Source organism: Aplysia californica, unplaced genomic scaffold (genome assembly GCF_000002075.1).
Source record: "Aplysia californica isolate F4 #8 unplaced genomic scaffold, AplCal3.0 scaffold00009, whole genome shotgun sequence".
In the NCBI taxonomy this organism is placed as follows: domain Eukaryota; kingdom Metazoa; phylum Mollusca; class Gastropoda; order Aplysiida; family Aplysiidae; genus Aplysia; species Aplysia californica.
Window position 1 is genome coordinate 2,569,125 of NW_004797279.1, and position 27,413 is coordinate 2,596,537.

Consider the following 27,413-nt stretch of genomic DNA (forward strand, 5'->3'; position numbering starts at 1 on the left):
GTCGATTTTTGTTGTACATTTAGGCCTACTGTTAACACCAATAAATCTGGGACTTCGTGAAACCTGTGTTGTTTTTCCAATTGGCCTGTTTCCTGTTCCGGAACAATTGGTGACAGTCGCAGACGAGGAAGAAAGAGATTTGCAAAAGGATGTTTCACGCAAAGTCATTTTATTAGATTTTCACTAAAGGATGATTTTGTGCTACATAACGTATTTTTGATGTCCAGTGACCGAACATGAATTCACTAAGGAGGTGGTTGTACAGGCCAAAGGTAGGTAGCACCGTCTGTTTACTCTTCTCTGTTTTTCTTCTCTTATTATTGAGAAGTCTAGAAATTGTGTCGGAAGTAAAATCGACGCTTGTCAAGACACCTAAAAGTTCTAGTTTCTAGATATAGATCTAGATCTAGATATCTAGATTCCTAGATCTAGATCTAGATCTAGATAGCCTAGATCTAGATCTAGATCTAGAGATTCTATTTGGATCATTTTGTACACTCCGAGTCTGAATAGCAACAGTTACAGCTGAGTAGAGCTCTACTCTAGACTCTAGAGGTCCAAATCTAAGACAATACTAAGGCTCTAAGGCGTCTTTCTAAGGCAAAGGCACAAGTAAACAAAGGCTCTTCTTGACTTGACTTAGATTCTATCTAGATCTAAATCTAAATCTAGATCTAGATCTAGATTTAGATCTAGAATCTAAATAGACTCTAGACTCTAAATTCTAAAGCATTAGAATCTAGATCTACTGAACTGAGACACTATTTATTTGAACAGCCTTTTGAACTTAGTCCAGAGGTACTTCCACGGCGATTGTTAAGATTTTCGCGTTTAATTCCGGTCCAATGTGCGTTTTTCAGATCTAATCTAAAAACTAGATCAAGGGTTAGGGTCAGGGTTAGGGATAGAATCTACGAAGTGTATACAGGCCCGGTAACCGGGAAAAAAGTCACGAAGTATACAGACCCGGTAAGGCGTAAGGGAACTCTTTTGTGATTTCAGAAAGTTTCAAGTGTGGGTGTGTATTTGTGTGTGTGTGTGTGTGCGCGCGTGTGTGTGTGTGTGTGTGTGTGTGTGTGAGAGAGAGAGAGAGAGAGAGAGAGAGAGCAGGGGGAAGTGCTAGCAAAATGTATGACATGCACCAGTTGGCAGGAGGTAACGAGAGAAAGATAGAGTGGGAAATAAGTGGGGAGAAAGAAAGACAGAGACAAACAAAGAAAAAGAATGCGAGCGATACACAGAGAGAGAGAGAGAGAGAGAGAGAGAGAGAGAGAGAGAGAGAGAGAGAGAGAGAGAGGATGACTGCTCGAGAGAAATTATGACATTGTTCTTTTCTTCAAATTGTGATTCCTCCAACTCCAAAACGAAGGAAAAACGATCGTTCATCGAAAAGACATCTGCAATCTTCATTTAGATCTAGATCTAGATATCTAGATCTAATCTAGATCTAGATGTAGATTCTAGATCTAGATCTAGGCTAGCCTCGAAACTAGATCAATGAATTATGTCTGTCTGTCTAGATCTAGACCGAGGCCATAGATCTAGAGGAACCTAGAATCTAGGTCTACCCTGAGCACAGAATTCTGTGACCCTGAGCCCAGAGGGCGCTGAAACTTTCCGAAATCACAAAAGAGTTCCCCTACCGGGTCTGTATACTTTGTGACTTTGTTCCCAGTTACCGGGTCTGTATACACTCCCTAGAATCTAAGGTTAGGGTTAGGTTAAGAGTCAGGGTTAGGATTAGAGGCCAAGGGTTAAGGTAAGGGACCGAAGCGAAACATGCCTAAGACACCTAAGTAGGGCTCCCCGTTATGCACAAATGTGCGTGTATATACTCATTAAATAAAAACCTGCAAATTACCTCCTTTAAGTTTTGGTGGTGCGTGGGCGTTACTCTTTAAAGTTTCGTTTCGGGGGTTTGCATATAGTGCCTATACGCTTTAAAACATCAAAGTGGCTATGCATACGGCCCTCCCGTACGCATAGCATCGAGGCTATGTTTACGGCCCTCCACTTCACCTAATAAGCTAGTCTTTGTAGGCAACACATAACTTCATAAAATATCAAACCAGACACAAGTAGACAAACTTAAACCCTGGAGTGGAAGTGCTCAGGGCCCTTAATAACAGGGTTGGTGATTTTTTTGATTTTTTTCATAAAAATAAAAAAAATCTTTTTAAAATTTAAATCATGATTTTTAAAATTTAAATCAGATTTTTAAAATTTTAAAATATTTTTTTTTAAAATGTCGACACAGTTTGGGATTTTTGGTTGCTAAAAGTATGTTCTTTTAGTGCAAAATGCATTGTCTTTATTCTAACTAATGATTAACTTAAGCAACCGCAAAAGAAAGCCTTAATCTGCTATATATATAATAGTATATATATGTATCAGTGAATTATGGCTACAGACAAAAAATGAAGAAAATGTCAGCCTAAAAGGAAGGGGGGGGGGGGGGGTAATTATGCATAGATAAACTTGCATTTTATTACAGTTGTGTGTGTGTGCGTGCGCGCGCTTGTGTTTGTCTAAAAAGAAAAAGAAAATGTTAATTTCAATAATGAAAAAAAAAAGTAAATTGAATGCTGTATTATTTTACAGTGACAGGGGGGAAAGCAACTTTTAAGCATGATTTTATTAACTTAACCTTATATATACTGTTTTATAAAACCAAGGTAAGGAATTCTGAATATTTAAAGATGTAAAAACAAAATACATTTTTTTAAAGTGATTTAAATCACTGAGTTTTATTTTTAAAATCAAGTTGATTAAAATTTTTAAAAAATCAACTGATTTAAATCGACCTGATTTAAATCAACCCAACCCTGATTTCAATTATGAAAAAAAGTCAATTGAATACTGTATTATTTTACAGTGACAGGGGGGAAAGCAGACTTTTAAGCATGATTATATTAGTCTACTAAACCTTATATGTTTAATAAAACCAAGGAAAGGAATTCTGAATGTTCAAATATGTAAAAACTGAATACATTTGTTAAAAAGTGATTTAATTTATTTAAATCACTGATTAAAAAAAAAAAAATCAAGTTGATTGAAATATATAAAAAATCAACTGATTTAAATCAACCCAGCTCTGATTTCAATTATCGAAAAAAAAGTAAATTGAATACTGTATTATTTTACAGTGAAAGGTGGGAAAGCAGACTTTTAAACATGATTATATTTGTCTACTTAACCTTATATCTGTTTTATGAAACCAAGGAAGGGAATTCTGAATGTTGAAATATGTAAAAACTGAATTTAAAAAAAAAAAGAAAAAAAAAGTGATTTAAATCACTGATTTTTATTTAAAAAATCATGTTGATTTAAATTTAAAAAATCAACTGATTTAAATCAACCCAACCCTGCTTAATAAAGGGCGTAATTACAAGCCAGGTTACCCGGGAAGTGCGCAGGCCATTATAGGGATGACCTACTTCCATTGGGAAGCGCGCAGCTATAAAGGCCAAGAGCATTGACGATGACCTTTTTTCAATGGAAAATTTCAGCATTCCTTATGGAAAATGACATAGTATATTACAGGTCAATGTTTTAAATAGTGACCAATGACTTTGCAAATTACCTTGACCTCGTAGAGCTTCTCTTGGCCAAAGATTGTACATTAGCAAAATAGTTCACTCAGCCAGAAAGGTGACCACTGAAGTCCGCACATTGGTTCAGATGACGCCGCAGTCTTTGTTTTGAAGCTCTTTCTTTTCACCAGAAGAAGAATAGGAATAGCACAGTTATTATATTTTCACACAAGTAGGGTATCTGATTGCAAAGTCCGCACTTTTTCGAAGAAGGCGCCACCGAATATTCAGAACACTTTTTTTTAATTGGCTCAATTATAGAGGGGTGAACTATCTTGTTATACACGATTTTTGTCTTGGCCAAGATATCGATTGATAAATAAAGTGACGCAGTCCAGCCGAGTGAATATCAAGGCCGTGAGCATACTTCTATCTAAATCTAAGGTCCGTATGGGAGGAGGGCCGTACGCATAGCCGCAGGCTTAAAACATAGAGATTTAGGTGGCAAGCATCATTTCCCCCATTTTCCATCGCCTGAAGCCGAGTCAATGATTTGACAATTGACAACACACCCATGCACATACACGGCAGGACAGTCACCTTTTGCCAGAAGTAGTCAACCTACTTATCAGCAGTACGCAGTTTCCGGCAACACAGGCTTGCTTCAGCAGAGAAGCGCCGCCCACATCCTGGTTGTTTGCATTTGCCGGTGTCGTGCCTTGAGTTTACCCCTGCCGTGAGATTACCCCAACAGACCTGGCTACTCATCCCGATTTGTTTCTTTCGCCTCAAATCTAAAGCATCCTGATTTTTCAGATTTCGATCGCGTGTATCCCGATTTTTTGGTGCCTTCTGTTGCGCTGGATTAAAAAAAAAACTCAGTCTGCCTTCTTCTCTATCGCGGGAAGCACTCGTAACTTTTTGTCAGCAGGAACCCAGAGCACTATTTGCGGAAAAATCAATTCCGGATTTAGATCTAGAATCTAGTACATGTAGTTAACTCGCCCCAAGTTGTGTTGGATCTTTGCTCGTACATGTTATTTCCACTATACCTAATGGAAGTAGTATCGATTTGGCATTCTGACTTGGGACTTTCTTAAGATCTACTTTTGCTTTTGTTTCCACTCAGAATTCTCTGATGATGGCCTGATAAATGTTTTAATCGCGACATATATACAAAATGATCAATATTAATTGTAGTTCTGCTGTTACTTTTCAAAACAAGCTAATTTGTCCAAATACTAGTTAGTTGGGTCCGTCATCAAGACCCGTCAATAAAACTGTTTCAATCGCGCATTCGCATCATGTGACTTTGGCGTACGGGTAACGATTGTGGGGTAAGAACTACAGAAAAGCGCCTCTGATTTTGCCTCTAGGTGATAACTGACACTGACAAAATATACTTGTGTGCCTAAAGAAAGTGGGGCTTTTTGGAAATTGCCTTCCCGTTTGTTTACATAAGAAACAAGTGATTGCTAAAGACAAAGTGTCCATGTAGGCTAAGTGAACTCTACCACATTACAGTAATATTTTTCTGCTTTTTTTGTGTATTAAAAATTTATTTTGGCCAGATTGAACTTTGGTGGACCCACGATGTTTACTAAGGCGCCCTAGATTTAGCCATAACAGTGGGGGGTTTCAGGGGGGCTTGCCCCCCCTGATAACGAGGCTTTGAGGGAGGCCCCCTGGCAAAAATAATAATTTAAAAAACCCACACTATCTTCACGTATGCATGTCAAATTATCAGTAGGCCTATTCAGTTTCCAAATGGCTGCCAGTGGAACGGGAAGGCAATTTCCAAAGAGTTCCAAGAAAGTTTTAGAAAGGTACCAAAAGCCAAAAGTTGGATTTTGACCATTTTGAGTTAATGGTTGTACCTTATAGGAAATTCAATGCTGAACACAGGGGTCTTTAAATTTTTTTTAGATATCTCAAGAACTTTTTGAGAAATTGCACATTTTGCGAGGTAGGGTGTATAAAAAATATAATTTTGAGAAAATGAGCTTTTTAGTTTAAAAACGTGAGAACACACAAACTTTAAAAAAATGATTTTTTAAATGTATTTATTCATGTCATGGAAAATTCATTTCCAATTTGGCCTTCAGTTGACATCAATATTATGCATGGGATTCAATGGTAAAACATAGCAGGGAAGAGAAAACGTGCTTCAACGTATACAGACCTGGTAACCACGATCAAAGTCACGAAGTAGCCTATACAGACCTGGAAGGGGAAATTTTTTGTGATTTCTGAAAGTTTCAATGCCCTGACCCGATAGAGTGTGTGTGTGTGTGTATGTGTGTGTGTGTGTGTGTGTGTGTGTGTGTGTGTGTGTGCGTGCGCGCGTTTGTGCGCGCGCGCGCGCGTGTGAGAGAGAGAGAGAGAGGGAAGGGGGTAAAGAATAGGGGGAAGTGCTTGCATCACATGCCCCAGTTGACAGGATGGAACGAGAGAAAGATAGAGTGGGAAAGTAGGTTGGGGGTGGGGAGAGACAGAGACAAACAAAGAGAAAGAGAAGGCGAGCGATACACTGAAGACAGAGAGAGAGAATGAGAGATAGAGAGAGAGAGGCAGGTAGAAAAAGAGGGGAGCCTAGAGAGACAGAGAAGTAGAGAGGGTGACTGCTCGATTGAACTTATGACATTGTTCTTTTCTTCAAATTGTCTTTTATTGATTCTTCCAACTCCAAAATGGAGAAAAAACAATCGTTCATCGAAGACATCCGCTATCTTCATTTAGATCTAGGCCTCGAAACTAGATCTATGATTTATGTCTGTCTGTCTAGATCTAGACGTAGGTCATAGATAATCTAGATCTAAAAATAACCTTAGTTACCCTGAGCCAAGAGGGCACTGAAACTATGCGAAATCTCAAAAGATTTCCCCTACCGGATCTGTATTCTTCGTGACTTTGTTCAAGACCAGTAAGATTTTTATGAAACTATCTGAAATCACGCAAAAGATTTCCCCTACCGGGTCTGTATACTTCGTGACTTTGTTCAAGACCAGTACAAGTTTTATGGCTTCTACAATTGGAAGCGAGGGCGAGGGAACCTTGTTAATTTTTAACGTGATACACACCTTTTAGAGAGGCTTTCATTCTTGAGGCTGATTGTAGTCCAGATGTCTAAGGCAAGTTTCCAAGACCCCACCCTAGAACCCAGTGTTGGTTTTATTATATTAGATCTTGTAATATTAGGCCTAAATGAACAGTTCCAGGCTCTTAAAACTTAAAAAAATGTTTTCTTTGTTGTCTATGCTAGTAGTAACTTAAGGACCAGAGAGAGCATTTATAAGTGGTTGGAGGGTGCTCTGGTGTGGTTTGCTCCTTCTTTCCTATGAAATGTCTGTCGTCCTTAAAAATCTCTCCTCCTTTTTTTTTTTTTTTTTACTCCCTTGCAACACCTCTAATCTTCGGCACTTATATGATCTTATTTTGTTGCAAGTACCGTAAAACTTACGAAAAAAAAGAACAAATATAGAAAGAACTTGATTTGAAGAACATAAAGAATATATTTGGACATGTGCTCAATGGCTCATATATGACTTTTCAAGGGATACGTCACCTTTTCAACAATGTGAAAAATATGTATGGGTTAATTTTTTTTCTTTCATGCTTTCTTTTCTGCAGAGGGCAGACCAGTCTTTGTTGGCTCAGTTCTATTTCGCTGATGAAGAACTGAATTCTATAGCTGCAGAGCTTGACAGTTTTGAGGCTCGCAAAGATCCAGAAAGATGCACAACACTTGTGAATCAACTTCGTACCTGCCAGGTTGAATTTGAATTGTTTTCTTGTCAGAAATGTATTTTTTTTTTTACAGTTGCCAAGTGTTTATTTGAACAATTTTTGGCTTGGAAAAATTATTTTCAAATGTTTGCTTTCTAAATACCACTGCAAAGAAATTTTTTGAAATGGAGCAGTCTTTATTTGTGCTTGCTTTTTAATAGTCCAGGAGGTAGAATTTTTTTCTTGTTTTTTATAAAGTATATTATTATTGTTCTTGAATGCTTGAAACTATGTCGCACCTTAAATAGTGATGAATCAAAGTCGTAGATTTCTTGGGTTTTTACAGTTTTTGTGGGCATATTTGTTTAGAGAGTTGTATGTTTTGTCTTTTTCCCCAGGCACGAGTTTTGTCTATAGTGTTCCAGATGATGGAGGAGACTGTGAAAGACTTACGAGCCCCTCGAGATTTTCGGGTCAAATTTCCAGATGACATTATCCAGGAGAACCTTGCCGGGCAGCTTTGGTTTGGGGCGGAGGTAAGCATCTTGGAATATCTTTTATATGTAACAGTCTGCATTGTTTCTGTGAATTTGTGCTTTTGCAGCCTGTTGTGCTGACTGCTCATCTCTTGTTTCGCTTTCATTACATTACATCACCAAGTGCGTGGGTTGTTGGCAGGTGCTCTGGTGTGGTTTGTTTCTTCTTTTCTATTGAACATCTATCGTAGTCTTGCAGCGAACAAGTATATATGCTCTTTTCTTTATGACTGTTGTGTCAACACAAAGCCCAGGACAAGTGTTAAAGACTGAGCTTGTAGAGTGACTGGATTAAGCGTTTAGCGAGGGAGCTGGCGGACGGATGAGAGACTCAGTGCATTCGAGCGGACGGTCGGATGGGGAGCGACTCCTTCCTTTGCATACTTCTTACCCTCCCCCCCCCATCCCCCCCAAAAAAATCACCGTCCTGCCCCACATTGTAGCTAGGCGTTCATGGCAGAATTTTCTCTACCCCCCCCCCCCCCCCACCCCTAAAAAGCCCTTTGGGAATTCTTTAAACTTCACTTGCGAGAAATGACAACATACACAGTGTAACCGACACACGAGGTGAAAGGTTACTACTTACCCGTTACACACATAAGTGTTACGTCACCAGCCTCTCTCAATCCCTGTGGCACGGCTAGTGGCTTGAAACATTAGGCCTTATTAACAAACAATAGACGATGGGCTTAATCTCCCGTCGAGTGGACCCAAGAAAGGAACTGACTTGAGGTTCGCAGTCCGCTCGCTCTTGTCTGCTAGCTAGAGTTCGTCCACTCACTGAGAGAATAAAATTGTGGACTGGTTCGAAAAAACTAACTGTCTTGAGGTTCGCAGTGCGCTCGCATTGCCGTCCATTACCCGCTCGCTGTGAGTCCGCGAGTAACGAACCCGTCCGTCTGCTAGCTTCAACTTTAAGCAGGAGCAGAGATTATACTTTTTATGAACAGTCGTATCACAGTTTAATTTCTTCTTTTATTGAAATATATATCCTTCCGTGCTTTTGATACTTTGTGTTTTTCAGTGCTTGGCAGCTGGTTCTAGCATTATGAACAGAGAAACAGAAAGTGCTGCTATGCGACCTTTGGCCCGGGCTCTCACGAAAAATCTTGACAGCTTACGAAACATTCTCAGAGAACAGTGCCTTCGGAGTGTTCATGACTATACTCTTTTGGTATGTTTCATAATTTCTTTTTGAGTCTACCTAGGACTTATGAAAAGGTTACGATGAAAATGAAAGTCAGCATTTCTGGAGAATAAAGATGGGGCTTTGATTCTCCAATTCTGGTACAAAAGTTTCTCTCTGCTTTATATTATGGACAAGCTGATTGCTTGTTTTCTTCAAAACCTAAACTTAACTTATTAACTTATTAGCTTCTTCTGTCCTTCATTTTCAATTTACTGCTTTTTTTGTCATCTGGTTGTTTTTTTGGGGGTGGGAGGGGTGGGGGGGGGGGTATTAGTGAATAATTTGTTTTCTTTGCAAAGAAGTAATACTGAATGGAACTGAATTTTTGTGGTTTGTATTCCTTTTATTGTTCCTCAAACCTGTGATTTTACTGTTTTAATTTTGATATTTCAGATCAAGGAGTCTCTGATTATCTTTGACAAATTGTTTGCTGAATTTGAGCTCAGGTAAGTGAGGATTTCTTTTTTTTGGCCATGGATGACGTTGATGGTTTTACAGGTTCTTAGTCATGCTGAAGTTGAGAAGTTAATTTCATTCAGGGTTCATTTTTGCTATGAATGACTATGGGTCAATTGACCCACTCAGGCCAAAATCAATGGGTCAGTCTTGTGAGTGATGGGTCAAGTTTGTCGGCAACATGCATGGAGAGTTGTTCTCAGTTTAGACCTGCATGTTTGCCGACAATCGTCTGAAATCCGACAATTGCGGCACGACACGCGAGCCAGCCGATGCTATCGCTAGGCCCACCTGTACACTGTATAAGTCAATGTGTGAAGTGCGAGGCCTGGCCGACTGCCAGCGCCCCCTTTCTCTCCCGTCAGCTTTGTCGGCACTTTCGTTTTCGTGCCGACGTCGGCGTTTCCGACATAATTGTCAGAACCTGAGTAGAAATACGAAAAAGGAAAACGACCTAAATTATCTATTTTCAGTTTCGTGCTAGAGCGGCCATTTTGAATTTCGTTTTTTGACTGTTCATGTGGATTCATTCTTAGATTGAGTCCGAGTTATAGATCATTATAGACCTCAATCAACTCAATGGAGGATTCATATTCCAATTCTATTGTGTCAAACCCTATTATAGGTTGTGCTGTAATATTGATGTTGGTAAAACACATTTCATCAGGTGCGTGAACTATTTATTTAGAATCTTTGACTCATCAGCTGAGTCCCTCTGTTCGAGTGTTCAGAATCGGATGCGGATTTCTCGTTCAAGTACAAGCAAAGAGTCTACATAACAAGAGGGGCCACTTCTCTCTTTGAGCCAATTAAAAAAGTTTCCTCAAAATTCGGTGGCGCCCTCTTCGTAAAAGCGCACCTTTAGCGAATAGAGTTATCCTACTTGAGTTTTAAAAAATCAAAGTGAAACTAGCAAGTTTTTGAATGAATTTCGGAAGAACGCTTTTTTAAAATGGTTACGCTGACAAAAAACCTCTTCCGGAGGAAAGGGTGATTGTTTTCTTCGTTTAATTTGACTTTAGAATGAAAGGCGAGAGGTCATTAAAATTTTAAAAAACTAAAACTCCGTACTGAACGAACCCGAACTGCTGATGAACAGCATTCGATCTGCGCACGCAAGGAGGTGCTATTCCTATTCTTCTTCTGGAAAAACGAAAGAGAGCTTCAAAACAGACTGCAGCGCCATCTGAAGCAAAGAGCATACTTCCTGCGGACACTTTTTTGGCTGAGTGGCCCATCTTGTTATTTACTATCTTTGGTACTAGGCCTCCTATTCCTATTCACTTGTTCTTCTAGATCTAGAGTCTAGATTCTAGATTTATTTAGATTACTAGATCTAGATCTAGATCTAAATGGACGATTCATATTCCAATTCTATTGTGTTATTGTATCAAACCCTATTATAGCAAAGTAGTAGGCCATGTTATGCTTCTGTTTTGGGAGGGGGGGTTGGGTTTTTTTTTCTTTTCATTTTGGACTTGTGCTGGTCTTTTACATAAGGACCGTTGCAGGTTCTTTTTTGGAGTAGGGTAGGTTAGGGTTAGGTCTCTTCTTTATATTGTGTTTGTTGAGGTGGTCGCTCGTTACTCGGAAGTCCTTCCCTTTATGACACCTACAAAAGCTCTTTCGGGGGGGGGGGGGGGGGCAAAATTTTCAGACAATCTGGTTGAGGCTCACATGCAGGTCAATCAGTTGTTTTTGTATCAGTTAAGGTACATGTCATGTAAGAATTTTACAGAGAAATAGTGGATTAATGACTTACCAGCAATGTCTGCTTGTGATGCTTGAAATTCCCATCCCTGCCCTCCCTTTGACTAGAAATGACAGTGAAATACTAAATTTTTATCCGAATTACTTACAAACGGGCTTAAATGAAAATAAAATGAATTCTGAGAACTCTGGTTTTAAAATTTTTTAAATCCATTGATAAACAAAAAAGTTATTGTGATTTTTTGTTGGCAAAATTTTGGGGGACTTTCAGAGAGGAAAATATCACCAAAAAAGTGAGACATGTCTTGACGTATTTTGAGGAAAAACTGTTTTACTGTTCATAGGTCAGTAATGAATTGGAGTATATGAATGAAATTTGGCATCTTCCTGTGATTTTTAGTGCAGAATCTAGTTCTGCTATCACTTTTTCGATGTCTGTATCTCTTTGGATCTTAAAGACTAATTTTTGCATGAAATTTGTTGAATTGCGTGACATCGTTTTTGCTGCAACCGATCACCCCTTCTAAAACCCAGTAAAGCGGTAGACTCCATCAGGAAAACCTGCAATGAAGTCATCGGTGACCTATTTAATTATAGGCAGCCGATCACATTTCGCCAAGCGATCATGCGCCTCTCGCATGCTAGTTTCCTGCTCTAGTGTTTTATGAATGGATGGATGGTAATTTTAAGTTTGTATGTAAAATGTACTACATGCAGAGATCTGACATTTTACAGCAAAAAAGAAGACATGTGGGGCGCCTGTGTGAACAATGCGGCCATTGACCCACTGCATGTGCAATCAATGGGTCATTTTCTGACCCAATGCGCCTATTGGCTCGGGGCGCGTGTAAAAAATGAACCCTGTTCCTTGGAAAAGAAATGGATACTTGGACTGAAAGCTTTCTGATAGATAAAAATAGATACCATGTTGTCCAACTCAGCTTATTTGCCAATTTTTAGAACTTTTTAATACCCTATAAGTGAAATTGCTGCCATTTGTAGCAGCGCTATGCATATATCTTGTATGCTTCGTTCTGAAGTTTTTTGGCGCTATTTTCACTTTTTAAAGTATTTTAAATCCTGACTGCGTTGATGTGTAAAATGATATTGGTGCTGTTAATGGTGTTTTTATTTCTGTGTCAGTTGTTTTTGCTGTTGGTGGTTTGTTTTTATTAGAACTTAAAGACTTATTTCATGTGGTTTTCACTTTTAACTTGCCATTTATGAGATCGTTGTACTGAAATGTATATTGTTCATGTTAAACTTTCTTGTTGTTTACATGTTTTTTTCGGATAACTTTTGAAATTGGGGGAAAATGTGTGATTTTGAAGTTGTATTAATCATAATTAACATAAATAACTATTTAGAATGTGATGTTATACTGACTTTTTGTTTTCACAGCTATGTGAGTGCGATGGTTCCTGTCAAAACAGCTCATGAGTATGACATGATTCAAGAGATCACAGTTCTTTTCTCAGAAACTGTACAAAGGTATAAACATTTATGCAGTCGAACCCGTGTAAGACGGCCACCGTTTGTCAAGGAGAAAAGTGGGCGTCTAAGACAGGTGGCTGTCTTAGGCAGGGCTGATGAAAATGAAGAAAGTGAACCATTCCCTTTTGAGGTCCCAACCAGGGGTGGTTATAGGCTTATGACTGCCGTTAAGCGGGGGCAGGTGGGGGAGAGGGTTAAGGGGAAGGGGATTGTTGTTTCTTCAAACATTCCCTTCTGATTTCCCAACTAGAGTTGGTTTCAGGCTCCGCACATGGGTTACATTTCTACATTGATGCCGTCATCAACAGCTGGATTCATCTGAATGCGTGAAACACTTTTGTTTTACAGAGAGAGACGAAGTCTCGTGACTGTGGTAATAAGTATTAAATTCTCCAAAATGTATCAAATGAGGAAAACCGTGAGCAAGGGTGAATCAAAACAAAAAGTTTCAGACCCGGAAGACCGAGTGCCAAGACAAATAAACAAATGGGTCGCCACCACTCAGAGAACGAGCGACCATTGTGTTGCAAATTCATGTTGACATCCATTGTTGCGTCTTTGGGGAAACAGTGACCAGTCACCCCTCTTATGATTTGTGTATGAGTTGTGGGCGGGCTTATAAGTTATAAGGGATCATACGCTTCCTTTGCCAGCAGCTGAAAATGTATTGTTACCGATTGGTCATGCTGCATGACTGATTCATTCATTGGAGGAACGAACAATAACGAAAGGTGACGGCTAGTCCACAGGGTCACGTGCTGAAACATAATTTATGACAAAGTGTTGGGCAATGTGAGAATTGGGTGGCTGTCCTAGGCAAGTAATTTCGGTTGATCGTCTTGAAAATAAGGTGGTCGCGGCTGCATTGGACAGGTGGCCGTTTTACACAGTTAAATTATAGATAGAAAAACTGCAAGGGGGGAAATGGAAAGTGGCCCCCAAGGCAGGTTCAACTGTATCTGAACATTGCTTTAATGTTCACTAGTCACATATTGTAGTTTATAACCTTATGAAGTCTTTTAATGAAATCTGTACTTTTCTGTATTCTTGTTTCTTGTTATTTAGTCCTATAATTATATATACCCTTTCTGTTTGTCATTTTATACAGAGCTCTTCGCTTGGGCTTGCTCACTCAAGACACAATAGATGAATATGATCCAGCATTAATGTTCACCATACCTCGACTTGCTATTGTCAGGTAAGAAAAATATCTTTAAGATATTTTCTTGTTTCTTGTAATGGTAGAAAAAAGTAGAAATGAGGGTATCAGGATTTTGCTGTTTAACCCTTTCGTTGCCAGGGGTATGCGTTCCTTCTGTCAGCTTTAATTTTCAGCTTTAATTTTCAGCTGAGCTCGTTTCTCAGGACTACAGCCTAATGTCACAGTGTTTATGGACGGTCTAGATCTAGATCTAGTGCACTCATAACATATTTCAGACACTGGGTCCTCGATTGTCACATTTCTCACTTTTCTTATTTCCCATTTCCTCCCATCTTACTCATAATTTCGAATAACCTGCAAATCTAAGTAAAAAGTGAATTTATTTGAATTTTTAAAATCATTTCGATGTTTACGTTTTACAAGAGCAGACGGCTGACGCAAGCCTAGATCTGTGTTTATCGATTGCTTGCAAGCCTAGTAGTAAAGTAATTCCAGCAAATTTGGTCCCGATATTTGCGTCTTTTATTTCCGAATACGAATCTACGCTGCGCTTGTGGATGAAACTCCGTACAGCAGAATTAGAACCAGGTAATTAGCGTGATGTACATGTATCATGGCGAGAGCTGGTTTTCCGATGCAGTGGTGCCCCAACGGTTGCCCCAACGGTTGCCCCAACCACGGGATAGAAGAAGAAGAAGAAGAAGAAGAAGAAGAAGAAGAAGAAGAAGAAGAAGAAGACATGTATCATCATATAGGCAAACATGAGCGGCAAATTTTGCCAACTTTCATGACATCCGCGCTAAAAATTATGAGGCAACGAATGGGTTAAAATAAAATCTAGTATGTCATTCTTTTGAATCTGTTTTTCTTGTATGCTCCTTGTTTTCAAGGATATTATTTGTAAAATACTTTACGGGTAGTATATTGGTCCTGTTCTGCATGTATCACTTGAGTTTTTATGAAGGAATGGTATTTCTTATTCTGTGTCAGTGCTTAGTTCCTATTTTTCAAAACACTCCTCATATAGATCTACATCAAATATATATATTTTTATATGCTTTTTGTTGTTCTGTTTACATGGGAGAGAGAATTGTATTTGTTAATCAGAAAGAATCTGTGAATATGTGGATATGTGTTTGTGCACATTGCTGACCTATGGATGGGTTGACAGAAAAAATGGATCACGAGTCATGGGACTAGCGAAGTGAACAGGTACACACATGTTGATGGTGTTATTCTCTAATTGTGTAACTGGAAGACATAGATTATTTTTACCTCCTTTAGTTATATACCCATTTTTGTTCAGTTCTCCGATTCCATGTTTCTGATATTAGATAAGATTAAAATAGACTTGATGACATATCCTTTCTTTATGAGAATTTGATTGGCATGCCCTGTATCAGCAACAATTTTGTAAATTTAAAATGCAAGTTGCTTCACAAATCAAGATCACAAATCAAATTCTTCTACAAGTGTTTTTCTGCATTCAATCTCACTATCTGCTTCCCTGATGATGGCTATGGGTAACTTTTTGGCGAGGTGAACAAGATAGATCCAAAATTGTTCCCGATACTCAAACTTGCATAACCCCCTGGGACGGTGCCACTGACTGTAGTGTCTATAGGCCAATCCCAAAGGGGGGACATTTCTCGTTCAAGCGCAGTAGAATTGTAAATGGGCTGATTCATCATGTCACGCTCATAACTGTGCCTGATCTGCAACAGGGAACTGCTGCTTTTTCTTTCCTAATCCTTACTATTGTCATTTTCCTCTACTTCTTTTGTATGTTTATCACTCTCTTGTGACCCGCTATTTCCGGGGTGCCTTGATAGTCGAAGTAGACTTTGTGCTGTTGAAGCTGGAGAGGTGAGCACAGTAAGTCTGATTCCCTGTAAGGGCTTCTCTGTTCACACCCACCCCTTGGCGCTCATATGACCTTATGCTGTTGCAAGCGCCGTAAAACCCTCTACTTAACCCCCCCCCCCAAAAAAAAACTTGCATAAATTTTAAATGACAGTGAGAGCGCAGATTTAATTCTGGCTGTTCGAGAAAATCCATGAAATTTATTCTGGCTGATTTGAGTAAAGCAAAACGGTTAACTGGTTAATGTATCAAAAGCATTTATGCCTTGACTAAATCCTGGCATTTCTTTAGCAATAACTAAGGGATTTTAAAAAGCCCCTAACAACTGAAAGGTAACTTGAGGGAGGGGAGAATGATTGCCTAAGAAACTCATAGGTGCTAAAACAGACAAGATTGTATAATTTTTGTTGATTGGTTTTGGCATTTGTCAGATGAAAGGGGAAAAAGCATTGATGTATGGCTGTCTAAAGTATTTGTTTATGACTGAAGAAATGAAATTTAAAAAAATAAATGCCTGTTCTTGTGCAATAATCCAAATCTTTGTTTTTTGAACAGTGGGGTCCTGATCTTCAAAGATGGGCCACTAAATCCAGACAATGATCCTTGGCACATTTCTGAGATGTTCAGACCATTCCAGACTTTACTCATCAAAATTAGGTGACTGCATATTTTAATTGTTAAAAATAATTTTAAATAGTTTTTTGAATGTGAATGATGTAACTTTTGTGAAATGTACTCAACTGTTTAGCACTGTGTCTCTGTTTTACTCAGTGTACTACTAATATATACAAATATGTTTCCCATGCTTTCTGAGTATCTGCTCTTTTTGAGACATCAGAAGCATGCCATTGGTATATACAATTGATGTAAAAGCTTAAAGTGTAAAGGAAGCGAAAGATATGCCATCTGGTCGGAAAGAGTTCCCGTTTCATTCTGTTCAGCTACATGCCTTTGAAACTGAGATAGGCTCCCTCTCATTAGATGTCATCGGCCCAAAAGGGACTTTTGATATAAATTAAAACTTTTTAATGATGTTAAATTGCCTTGCTTTGGCATGCTTGATTTGAGTTTACTGCCAAATCTCTTAACAATGAGATGTGGCTTGTCGAGTTAAAAATTAGTACACACATTTTTCAAACGAGCAATCGTGTTTAATTGTCGGTGCTATATTGTGTTGTCCATTGACGTTCTTGTGTGGGTGGTTGGCAGGTGCTCTGGTGTGGTATGTTTCTTTTTTTCATGTTAAACATCTATGGTCCTTATTTCTCCTTCTTCTTTTTCATTTGTTACTCCTTTGTGTCGCCTTTAATCTTCAGCACTTATATGACCTAATTGGATTGCAAGTGCTGTGACACTCTTACTAACACTAAATTGACATTCTTGTGACATCATGCTTTGGACTGCAGATTTCAGTCATAGAAGTGATGAAGGTGTTTCAAAATGTTTGTCAAGATTGATACTGTATGTAATGTTGCTTCTGTTTTCGTGTTCAACTTTCACAATGGACTTTTTCTTCAAGCTGGAGCATTAGCTCTACTGCAAATGAGTACAAGAAGATTTAAAACAGATTTAATGTTGAATTGTGTTTTGACAAAGAAGGAATCTTATGACTGAATTTTCTTAAAAGTTGCCTGTAAACAATTTTCATGCCATGAAATTTTTTTTAGGTCATGGAGGAAGGTGAGATTTTTTCAAAAGGTGGGCTTAAATCCTTAACTCATTCGCTACGTATTATTTTTGGCTTGAGGACAAATTTTTTTTCGGGAGGGCGAAATGAGATGGTGACTAGTGCGCAGTTCGCAGGTCTTTGGGGCCACAAATTCCAATAAATGTCAACATATTAAATACCAAAATTTTCAGTATGGTTTGTAGATACCTCTGTAATGTTTATTTCTGTATTTTCCAACTTTCGTTCCTGTAAGAGGTGATTATGCAACACAATTTTGCTTTGATGCGGATAAAATTTGAAAATAAAAAAATTAATGATCGTTAGTGAAACTCAAAAAATATGTTTGCACCTAGTCAAATGATACATCAAAATAACCATAAATGAATATTGATTCGGGAAATTTTGAAAAATTTGGTTATTTACATGCATTCCATAAAATTTGTGCATTTGGATTATAACATCCGATTCTAAAAAATTTTTTTTTTTTTCATAATCTTGAAAAAAGGACAAGATGCATTCACAAACAGAAAAAAACACTTGTATCTCAGATGGAATTATTCAGATTTGCATTTGGAATAAACCTATACATATCTTGAGTGGTACTTTTTGTGTAATTGCACCTAAAAATAGATTTTGGGGAGAAAAATAGATTTTTACAATTTAGATCTAGACCTAGATCTAGCACTCATATTGATTTCTCAATAGCAGAGCACTTGCAATTTGAGTCCAATAGTACCAATATTCTAAAGAAGAGTCCTACATTTCTTTAGTGAGCAAAATAATGATATATTTTGTTGTGTAAAAGTACTAAAACTGGTGTCTGGGCTATAATTTAGGCATCGCGGCACGACAAGACGAAAGTCACATATACTTCGAAATCGCGTTTCAAAACTGAATCAAAACGTCCGATTTTCGGTGGAAACGTTTGACCCGGAAGTCAATGTTATATTATAACCTTTATTTTAACATTGATATGTGGAATGGAATAAAATCAAAGCTAGAATCATAAGTCGGTTCTGGAGCCGTGGGAGGCGGCTTGGCGTATGGAAGACACTTTCGATGCGCTGCTGCTCATGGCTCGGCGTAGCGAATGAGTTAATATGAAAGTTGCTATGTTATTGACCTGAACCAGTGCATTTTGTTTTCTGCTGCTTCATGTTCAGAGGGTGTTTATAACCAGACTGAAATCCCATTTTTTTAATATGCACAGGTGTGGAAGAAATTCATATTTGTTCCGTGCTTTGTTAAAGAAATTTTGCTGTATTTCAGGGAACTTCTCAACATTCTGTCGGAAGAAGAGGTGCGCTCCTTGGAATCTGCTTTATGCAGCCAAGCTGAGCCTTCCTTCCTTGCCGGCCTGGAAGAGGAGAAAGCTAGTGCCAGCGCTGCTGCTGAACATGAAGACAATGGTCGGAAGTCTGCCCACACATCGAAAAAGGATGAGTCTGAAGGTGACGACAACAGTGTTGGTAGTGAATTAACAGCTCTGGAGATAGCTGAGCGCCTGGAGGCTTTAGCCTTGAACTTTGAAGCTTCTCGCATGTTGAACAACAAAACATCTGCCCAGGGAGGTAGTGATCGGAGTAGCCAGTCAAGTGCACAGAGACAGTCAACTGCTCCTGATCCTGAGGGATCGGATACTGCCTCCACATCTTCTTCTTCTTTCTCAGGAGAGGAATCGGCTACAGAGAAAATGGAGCAGAAAGGAGCTCCAGTATCCGATGTGCAGAAAGCTAAAGATGTGCATACATCTGATGGTGGTTCTGGGAACTGTGAGGCTGTAAATGATGTGAATACAAATTACAATTCTTTGGAAGTGCTCTCCGACCCCACATCCTCTGTTTCCATTCCAGGCAGTTCTGCAACTGTTGATCTGCAGTCTACAGTGAGTAGTGACCCACAGACAAAGGATTTGCCATCTTCTCAGTCAGATAAGGCTGTGCCCAAAAGTGTAGACTGCTCCGTGCCTAAAAGTGTTGATAATGAGTCAGAATGTGCCTTAGCTGCACCACCGATCACAAGCCACCCTCAGAACAGCAGTATCCCAGCTGACGTGACTGCAGGGCAATCTTTGCCGAACCCATCCGTGGACACACACAGTTCTTCTAGGGACAGAATATCTCCAAAATCGGAAGATCAACAGTGTAGTGCTGATCCTCTAGCCTCCACCTCAGCTTCAGAGGAAGGAGGCTCACACCAAGAAGCATCTGCTGGTCTGAATTCAGCAGCTCCTACAGAGAGCTCATCTGCTTTGCCAGCCTCCCCCACTCTGTCTTTCATTGCACAAGGCAACAGTTCTATGTCAGGGCTATCCAGTGGCCTCAGTAAATGTGACAGCATTGACTCTGGACTGTACAGTGACCTGCTAAGTCAGTCTGACAGTCACAATACGATTTCCTCTTCGGACTCTCATCTGCCCAGTACTCCGAATGACTACCACTCATTTGTTGATGTGACAAGCGGTGAAGTTAAATGTGGCAATAGCCCGAGTGTGGACAGTCAGGATTTACCAGCACTTAATGACCATTGTCAGCTTAATGTTGAAAAATCTACGAGTGATAATACTGCAGAGATGTGTAACACACATCATTCATGTGGTACTGAGACCCACAAAGCTTCTTCTCAGTGTGATAATTCAGTGGCTGATGTCAGTAATTCTACAATGGTTGACCATTGTGAAGGAGGTCGTGTCCCTTCTGTGGGTATAAACAGTTGTGATTCTGCAGAGAAAGATCAGGCAATCGATGGAGATGCTAATTCAGGCTTTTTAAAGACTGAAAGTGCTTATTGTCTCGATTCAAATACTGATACGAACAATCATTGTGATACCGTCTCAGACTCTTTGCTTATTCAGAGAAAAGAACTTGCAGATGTAGCCCCTGCATCTTCCTCACAGTCTCATTCTATGTCGGAAATTCCCATTGAAACTGCCACAGTTGAGAACCCTGTGCCTTCATCGTCCCAGGTGCCTGAGGAAGAGCAGGGCCCTGACTCATTGTCTGTTCAGGGGGCTGTTGCTTCTAGACCATGTTCACTGCTGACACAGGAACCAGCAAGTGGGACAAATGATGTGAGAGAAAATACAGAGACATCTGAGGAGTTGCAAGGACAGCCTCATTCCTCACAGAGTGCTACACAAACATGTGATCAAATTTTGGGTGATGTAGATGGTGGTAGTAATGACAAATCCAGCTTATCTGTGGGTACTGGCAGTGTAAGCAGTCAGCCCCCACTTTCTCAAACAAGACCATCGAAAGTGAAAAACAAGAAGCACAGTGGACAGGGGGTTCACAAAAGTAGATTGTCGGTTGGCAAAGCAAAGCAGAAGAAGTCACAGGCTTTGCGGGATGAGAAACTTGCAAAACGCTCACCCGATAACGATTGGTGAGTGCCAATGTTGTCCTTGGTTGCTAAGTCTCTATAATGGTGAACAGATTGTTCTCAGTGGTTTAGCCTAGAGTTTTATGAGATTTTCTTTATTTCATTTCGTATCAGAGATGTCTTTTTTGTTTAAAGCTTGAACGCGTTTATTATTTAAGAGACTACAGTATCAACAGTTTTTATCAACAGTATTAATGTCTTCTTGACATGTTGTTTGGCATGGCTATTTTCATGATATTATATTTCATTGTATTGCAGTTTCTGTATAATACAGCTATTTTGACTTCATTTGTACTTTTGTGGAAGGTGATGTTAGTGATTGGTTACTTTGGCGTTATTTTGAAATAGTCTCCTCATGAAACGAAAACAGATATGGCATATTTTGTTGATGTAACTTGTGTGTATGCAGCATGCATGCAAATTGATTTTGTTAATTTAGTTGACTTTTAGATGTTGCGATGGATATTTCATTTAGGCAAATTTATTTTGTGTTGTGTGTAAAATTATTCATGTGTTCAAATGTTCATTGTCCTGTCAGTGTCTTTTTCACTGAATGCATATATATGATGTTAACATCTGTGTGATATGTGTAAACTTATAACTTTTTCCTTCTGGTGCTATCTCCACTCGATAACATTAAAACTCTTGTTTGTCTAATTGTTCTAGTGCCAGCAGTGACACAAGTTCTTACACCTCTGACAGTGCTGATAAGGAAGAAATTGCTCTTGCAATGGAGGCCGCTGAGAAAGCTACTCAATCCAAAGTGCGTGCTCAGTTTCGCAGTAGTAATGATATGATCCATCGCCTTTTTGTCTGCATCTCTGGTAAGTTTTATATGATTTTTGTCTTTGAAAGTTTTTTAGCCTTGTCATGGTGCCTTATGAAATATCACTATTGCCAAACATTTTGTGTGTATTCTATTCTTGCTAGCGTATCTATATTGTTACTATTTCATTGACTTGCTATCATCCTTTAAGTTATGGTTTTTATTGGTTTGTTCGATATCATGGTAAAAATCTGTATGTTCAGTGTGGACATGTTTCACAATTCATCTATGATTGGAGAGAGTTGTTTTGTGGGAGACCTTTTCTCAAGTCACTGCCTTCGGTGCCCTGTGCCCTGTGCCCTTGATTGTTACATTTTCATTGACTTGCTATATCATCCTTTAAGTTATTGTTTTTGTTGGTTTATTTGATATCATGGTAATAATCTGTTAGTGTTTCACTTTGGGGCGAGCAAATACTAATAAAGTGCTTATCTTCTACTGAAGTGATCATAAATCTTTTTAGCCTCTGAATAGGGGGAACTGTTGCTTTTTCTTTCCTCATCCTTACTATCGTAATTTTTCCTCTTTCTTTTGTGTGGGTGGTTGGCGGGTGCTCTTGTGTGGTTTGCTTCTTCTTTCCTATCAAACATCTATCCTCCTTATCCCCCCTTCTTCTTTTTTATTTTTATGTTTGTTACTATCTTGTAACACCTAATCTTCTGGCGCTCATATGACCTTATGCAGTTGCGAGCGCTGTAAAACCTCTACTAAAGAACTAAAACAAAAAAAACCGTACTTCTTTTGTATGTTTGTCATTGTCTTGTGAACTACTATTTCCGGGGTGCTTTGATAGTCGAAGCAGACTGTGTGCTGTTGAGGCTAGAGAGGTGAGCAGAGTAACCCTGATTCCCCGTTTGGACTTCTCTGTTGACATCCACCCCTTGGCGCTCATATGACCTAATGCAGTTGTGAGCGCTGTAAAACCTTACAAAAACTAAACTAAACTGAATAGGGAGCCTTCTACATTTTGTTGTTCTTGGGTCATGGGCAAAACTGGAAGAACTGTATTATTTGCACACATGACAGCTCCCAACTCAATAGATGCACAAAATTCAGTGAGTTGAAGAGAACAAGTGACTATTGTCTGCCTGCAAGCACAACACATACCACTGAATTCCTACCTGAACAGGATCCATAGGGATACCCCACCTGCCTGCTTGCTGTGTGACTGCAAGGATAAATCAGTCTCACACCACTTTTTTACCTGCCCCGAACTTAGTGACCTTCATAGAGCCTACTTACCTAGCTCCCGAGATGTCTAGAATACTCTATAAGCGACAAAAGGCAGCTGATAAATACTCTGTAAATTCTTTGCCATATCGGTCTGCAGATGACTGCTGGATCTGAAAAGTAAAGTAAAATTCGTTCTCAGAGTGTTTATCAACTCATCTTTGCTCTACGGTCATGTTGTAAGAATGCCTTGATTTCAGAATCCCAAAGGCAGCATTCTATTCTGAGCTGTCTTCAGGGAAACACAAAGTTGGGCACCAAAGAGGGCTATGAAACCCACCCTGAAAATATCGCTGAAAGACTTCTACGTCATCCCTCTGACATGGGAAAGCTTTACTTCCGGCAGACTTTGTTGGAGAGCAGTAAATAATGTGAGGCATCACGAGTTAGAAATGTGGGAGTCAAGGGAAAAGCCTTCAAGCTCTTTGCATTCGCAGGTGGACATGAGTCTTTTAAATGCTTAAAATTTGGCAGACCCTCATATGTCAGAATTGGTCTCATTGGCCTAAACAACAAGTCATCTTTATCATTGTTTCTTTGGTTTGGCTTGGGAAATATTCTCTGCAGATGCGTTGGTCATCTTCATATTACTACTGTTATTTTGTTTTCACTGCATCAATGTCAAAAATGGTGTTTATATATTTGAAATAATTATAGTTTGCTTTTATAATTAAAGTTTGCTAGTATCTTATACCATCAATGTTTGTACAGACACTGTTTTAAACAGAGTTATGGCACACTGAAATATACATTATTTTTATTGCATATGTTATGTTTTTACTTCTAGGTGTGGCTGACCAGCTTCAGACAAACTATGCTGGAGACTTAAGGAACATCCTGCGGGCAGTTTTTGACATGAACTGCTCATATAAGGCAGAGTTAGGGGATGAGGAGAGGACAGAAGACGCAACTCCTCTCGGAGCAGCTTATCGGGCCATTCGTGCCAGCCGTCGCACTCGTAGCATTGGCCAACGGCAGGGTAGGTCTTTGCATTCTGATTTGTGATTTCTCAAGCCTTACGATTTCTCAAGGCTGGTCTCCTCTATTTTTCCTTTTTTTATGAAAAGTTATTTATACTTTTGACTGAGATTTGTATCTAGAGAATGGATAGTTGAAGTGTGCCAGTTGTAGATGCTACCGTTTTACTATCACTCTGCTGTGTTTGTCATCTTTTTCCCCTGCACTTGATGGCATTTTTATATTTTTTATTGGGTGGTGATGCGAAGAACGTACATGTAGACATCACAACATAATTTTATTTGGTTTAAACTGCCTTTAGTGTTACATTTATAGGGAAAGGGTGCAATGTTTCAACATGTTCTTGTCATCTTTGACCATATACTAAGTTAAGACACATTCTTACCTTTTATGCTGTACATTTCTGTAATATTTGCATTAAAGAGTGAAGCTGAGCACTGGAGATCTGCTGAGTTTAAATCTTGGATTTTGAAAAATTGTTGACTGTTGGTATTTTATACAGGTATTGTATAGTCTACTTCTTATATGTTTTGCAAATGTACCCTATTCAGGGGACAAAATCTCCGACATTTCAATGTATTTTTTTATAGGCTTTGATGCCAGTCCTTTAACTCTTTGTCTCTGAGGAGGGTAAACCCACTATGTCAGGGCCCTTTTATGGTACTGAATCTAAAAATGACAAAAACGTCACTAAGTGGGTCATTAAATCAAAACAAGTGAATCTATTTCAAAAGTTCTTCATCTAATGAATGAACTACCAGCAAAAGAGACCTGTTTCGGAAATTGCTGAAATGTAATTTGTTGTCGAAGTAGTCGTAAAGGTGTGTTCCCGAGCCGTTGCCAGAGGCTCACCGGCACAGCGGTTCCGATCGTGAGCCGCTGGGAGCAGCTTGCCGAAGATAGAGTTAATCACAACTTAAATGTATTCTGTGTGCTTTGTTTCTCCAAACTCATTTTTAAAGTTTTGTTTTAATGAGAGCACTGTATAATTTTTTGTTTCATGTATGCACATATACAGGGTGATCCAAAAAGAAATATCTCGCACAAAATTTGTACTAGAATGTTGTAATTTGGAATAGATATAATTAATTCAAAAGGAATTTGTTTGACAAAGAATTCCCAAAAAGAAGCTTATTTTGAAAACGGAAATAGATTTTATAAAAAACACTTATAAATGCAAAATGCACCAATTTTAAACGATCTTGTAAGGAAAGTCATGAAATGGGTGGTTTGTTTTTTCCTTTCCTGTTACTTAAAAAATTTTATATTTCCTTCCTTGTAACCTTTAAACAATATTTCTTTTCTCATACATAGTTTAAAAAATATTTTTTTATATTCTGGAATTTAGAGAACAAGTGGTCTCTATATGTCCTCTTTTGGACTCTACACTTTTTAACGCTTTGTTCGTTATGTTCAACGGTGGACGAACACAAAGATCCACTCAAACATGAGTACTCCAAATACACTTTACAGTATGGAACTATTTCTAGAGACAATAGGAAGATGGGGGGAGGTTGCCCAAATAGACAGCATTTGGGGAGTTGATATAACCTGAAAGATGAATATGGGCTTCACTAAGGAATAAAATGTTCACGCTTTTCAAGACGATCAAGGAATCCTGAACACATTGCTTTCCTCTGATAGCTTTGCGAACAGGAAAATAGTACAGTCGTAGATAAGATCTGCCTTGAGAATCCGGACAGTTGAGATGTAGGAAAATCATTGCTGCAGACATCGTCTACGGACAGACGTCTCCTGGGGCTCATCTACTGAATTCTGCACCTTGATGATGTTTCAAGGGATGCGAAATGTGTGTTTGGCCTAAAGTGGTCGTTTTGTCTGGGAATTTTTTGTTCTGATTCTCTACAGGTACTAACTGATGGACCATTTCCATCCTTCACATCAAAGAAAACCTCAAGGGCACTACATTACTTCCTTACCTTGTGCGAAACTTACTAAATGAGTTGGTGGTGAGGAAATGTTCAATACAAAAAGCTCTCTGCTCTTTACTAATCTTAACCATGACCTCAGCAGTCTATCTGCAAAGTTCTGTTGGCCTGTTAAACTACTGTAGTATGCAGTATGGCTTAATTGTTGGGATTTTTAGTGGTAGGCCTTATGCGAACTAGTGCGTCATACCACAAAAACGGGGACATAGCTGAAAATGGGTTGTTTTTTTTATGCGCTGTGTAGAGCAAAACTATTCTGTAGATTTATTTAAAACGAATATCAGACGAATTCCTTTTGACTTCCAAATGTTGTGTACAAATTTGAAGCGCAAAACTTCAGTGTGGAGGAAGATATTAACAAAAAAAATTTTAGGTTTTTTTTTGATCACCCTGTACTTTATGCGCATGCTATATACTGAATTTTAGTATGGTTTTTTTTTGTCGTTTGACGAAAAGATCTTTCTTCTAACTCCTCAAACTAGATCCTCCTTTGTGGTTGCCGGATGAACAGACCAGTGAGTGCATGTCATGCCAAGTGCCCTTCACTTTTGTTCGTAGGCGACATCACTGTCGTAACTGTGGAAAGGTGAGTCCTCATTTAATATGTTGTTGTTTTGCCAGTTTAGATGCTTTGCCTAGTGTTGTTGATTTTTTTGGGAAAAAAATCCATTTAGCACCTTGAGTGGCATTGCAAGGAATCTCAATTCGCACCTAGAGCAGCGATGCATGCCATTTCAATCGCAGAACGCACGACACTTCTCAGATCTGAGGATACTTTGAAAGTACATAAAAATTCAGCCCTTGAAGCAGTCTTGACCAAACGAAGACACTTTGAAAGTTCATTTCTCAGTCTATCGCATCGTTGTATTTTTAAGTCACGAGAGGAGTTGGTTATTTATTTTAAAGGAGATGGGGGTCACCTGGTTTCACAGGTGAAATTAATGAGAAATGGACTGCCAAAGTTTGGTGACTTCCATAGCTAAAGAGGCCTTGGAAATGGAGAATTTACAATTTTTGTGCCTTTAATCACAAATGTCCGGACTTCTGTTCAAGATGGCTGGGTATTTTGTTCTTTGAAAGATAGACAAATGGGCAAGGTTTTAAGATGATACTAGTAACTCCATGTGCCCCAAATTTGACAAGTGCCTGATTCCACCACGTCGTGATACATATTATATAATACAAATTTGTTGAACGCCAATTGGCCTCAGGTTGTAATGGATCATTAACCCTGTCAGACTTAAGTCTCCTATGACCTTATTGTGTTGCAAGTGTCGTACAACTCTTACTAAAAGAAACAGCATAAACCAATTATATTTTATTTTTTTTGAATTGATGACTGTTTCTGAGTATTTGGTAAAGTTCACTCCCGAAGTGAGTGAAGAACATGGATACAGTATGATATTGTTTGTTCTTTCGTTTCTGTATATTTCAGATCTACTGCAGTCGCTGCTCAAGTAATTTTGTCCCACTGCCTCACTTTGGGGAAGACAGGGCAGTACGTGTTTGCAACAGATGTTTTATGTTTCAAGTGACTCACTTCACACCTCGCACTCCATCATGACCTGAAGATACAAGTTTTTGTGTGGAAAATTTCGCCTGTACCCATTTAACATTTGTATGTGCTCTCACAGTGTCCGTGCGTGCCTGTGTGTTTTGTGTGTGTCTAGGCACGTATGTGTTTGCTTGTGTGTGTGTGTGTGTGTGTGTG

The 27,413-nt window shown here is 39.0% G+C and overlaps 1 protein-coding gene across 2 annotated transcripts; it reads left to right on the forward strand.

Moving 5' to 3' along the window:
• On the forward strand, positions 1-27,413 carry LOC101855457 (lateral signaling target protein 2 homolog). Of its 2 annotated transcripts, XM_005089818.3 has the most exons (13): positions 2-272; positions 7,164-7,304; positions 7,658-7,795; positions 8,820-8,969; positions 9,378-9,430; positions 12,552-12,641; positions 13,753-13,842; positions 16,225-16,326; positions 18,608-20,722; positions 21,386-21,543; positions 23,563-23,754; positions 26,185-26,288; positions 27,138-27,413. In XM_005089818.3, the coding sequence occupies exons 1-13, from the start codon at positions 237-239 to the stop codon at positions 27,264-27,266; spliced, it is 3,498 nt and encodes a 1,165-aa protein (XP_005089875.1). In that variant the 5' UTR covers positions 2-236; the 3' UTR covers positions 27,267-27,413. The 2 variants fall into 2 exon arrangements, with proteins under 2 accessions (XP_005089877.1, XP_005089875.1); XM_005089820.3 differs by lacking the exon at positions 27,138-27,413 and having other exon boundaries at positions 1-272; positions 26,159-26,246.

Coding starts and splice junctions, on each gene's coding strand:
- LOC101855457 (XM_005089818.3), top strand. CDS start 237: ATGAATTCACTAAGGAGGTGGTTGTACAGGCCAAAG. Junction 20,723..21,385: donor CGCTCACCCGATAACGATTG/GTGAGTGCCAAT, acceptor TAATTGTTCTAG/TGCCAGCAGTGACACAAGTT. Junction 21,544..23,562: donor CCTTTTTGTCTGCATCTCTG/GTAAGTTTTATA, acceptor TTTTACTTCTAG/GTGTGGCTGACCAGCTTCAG.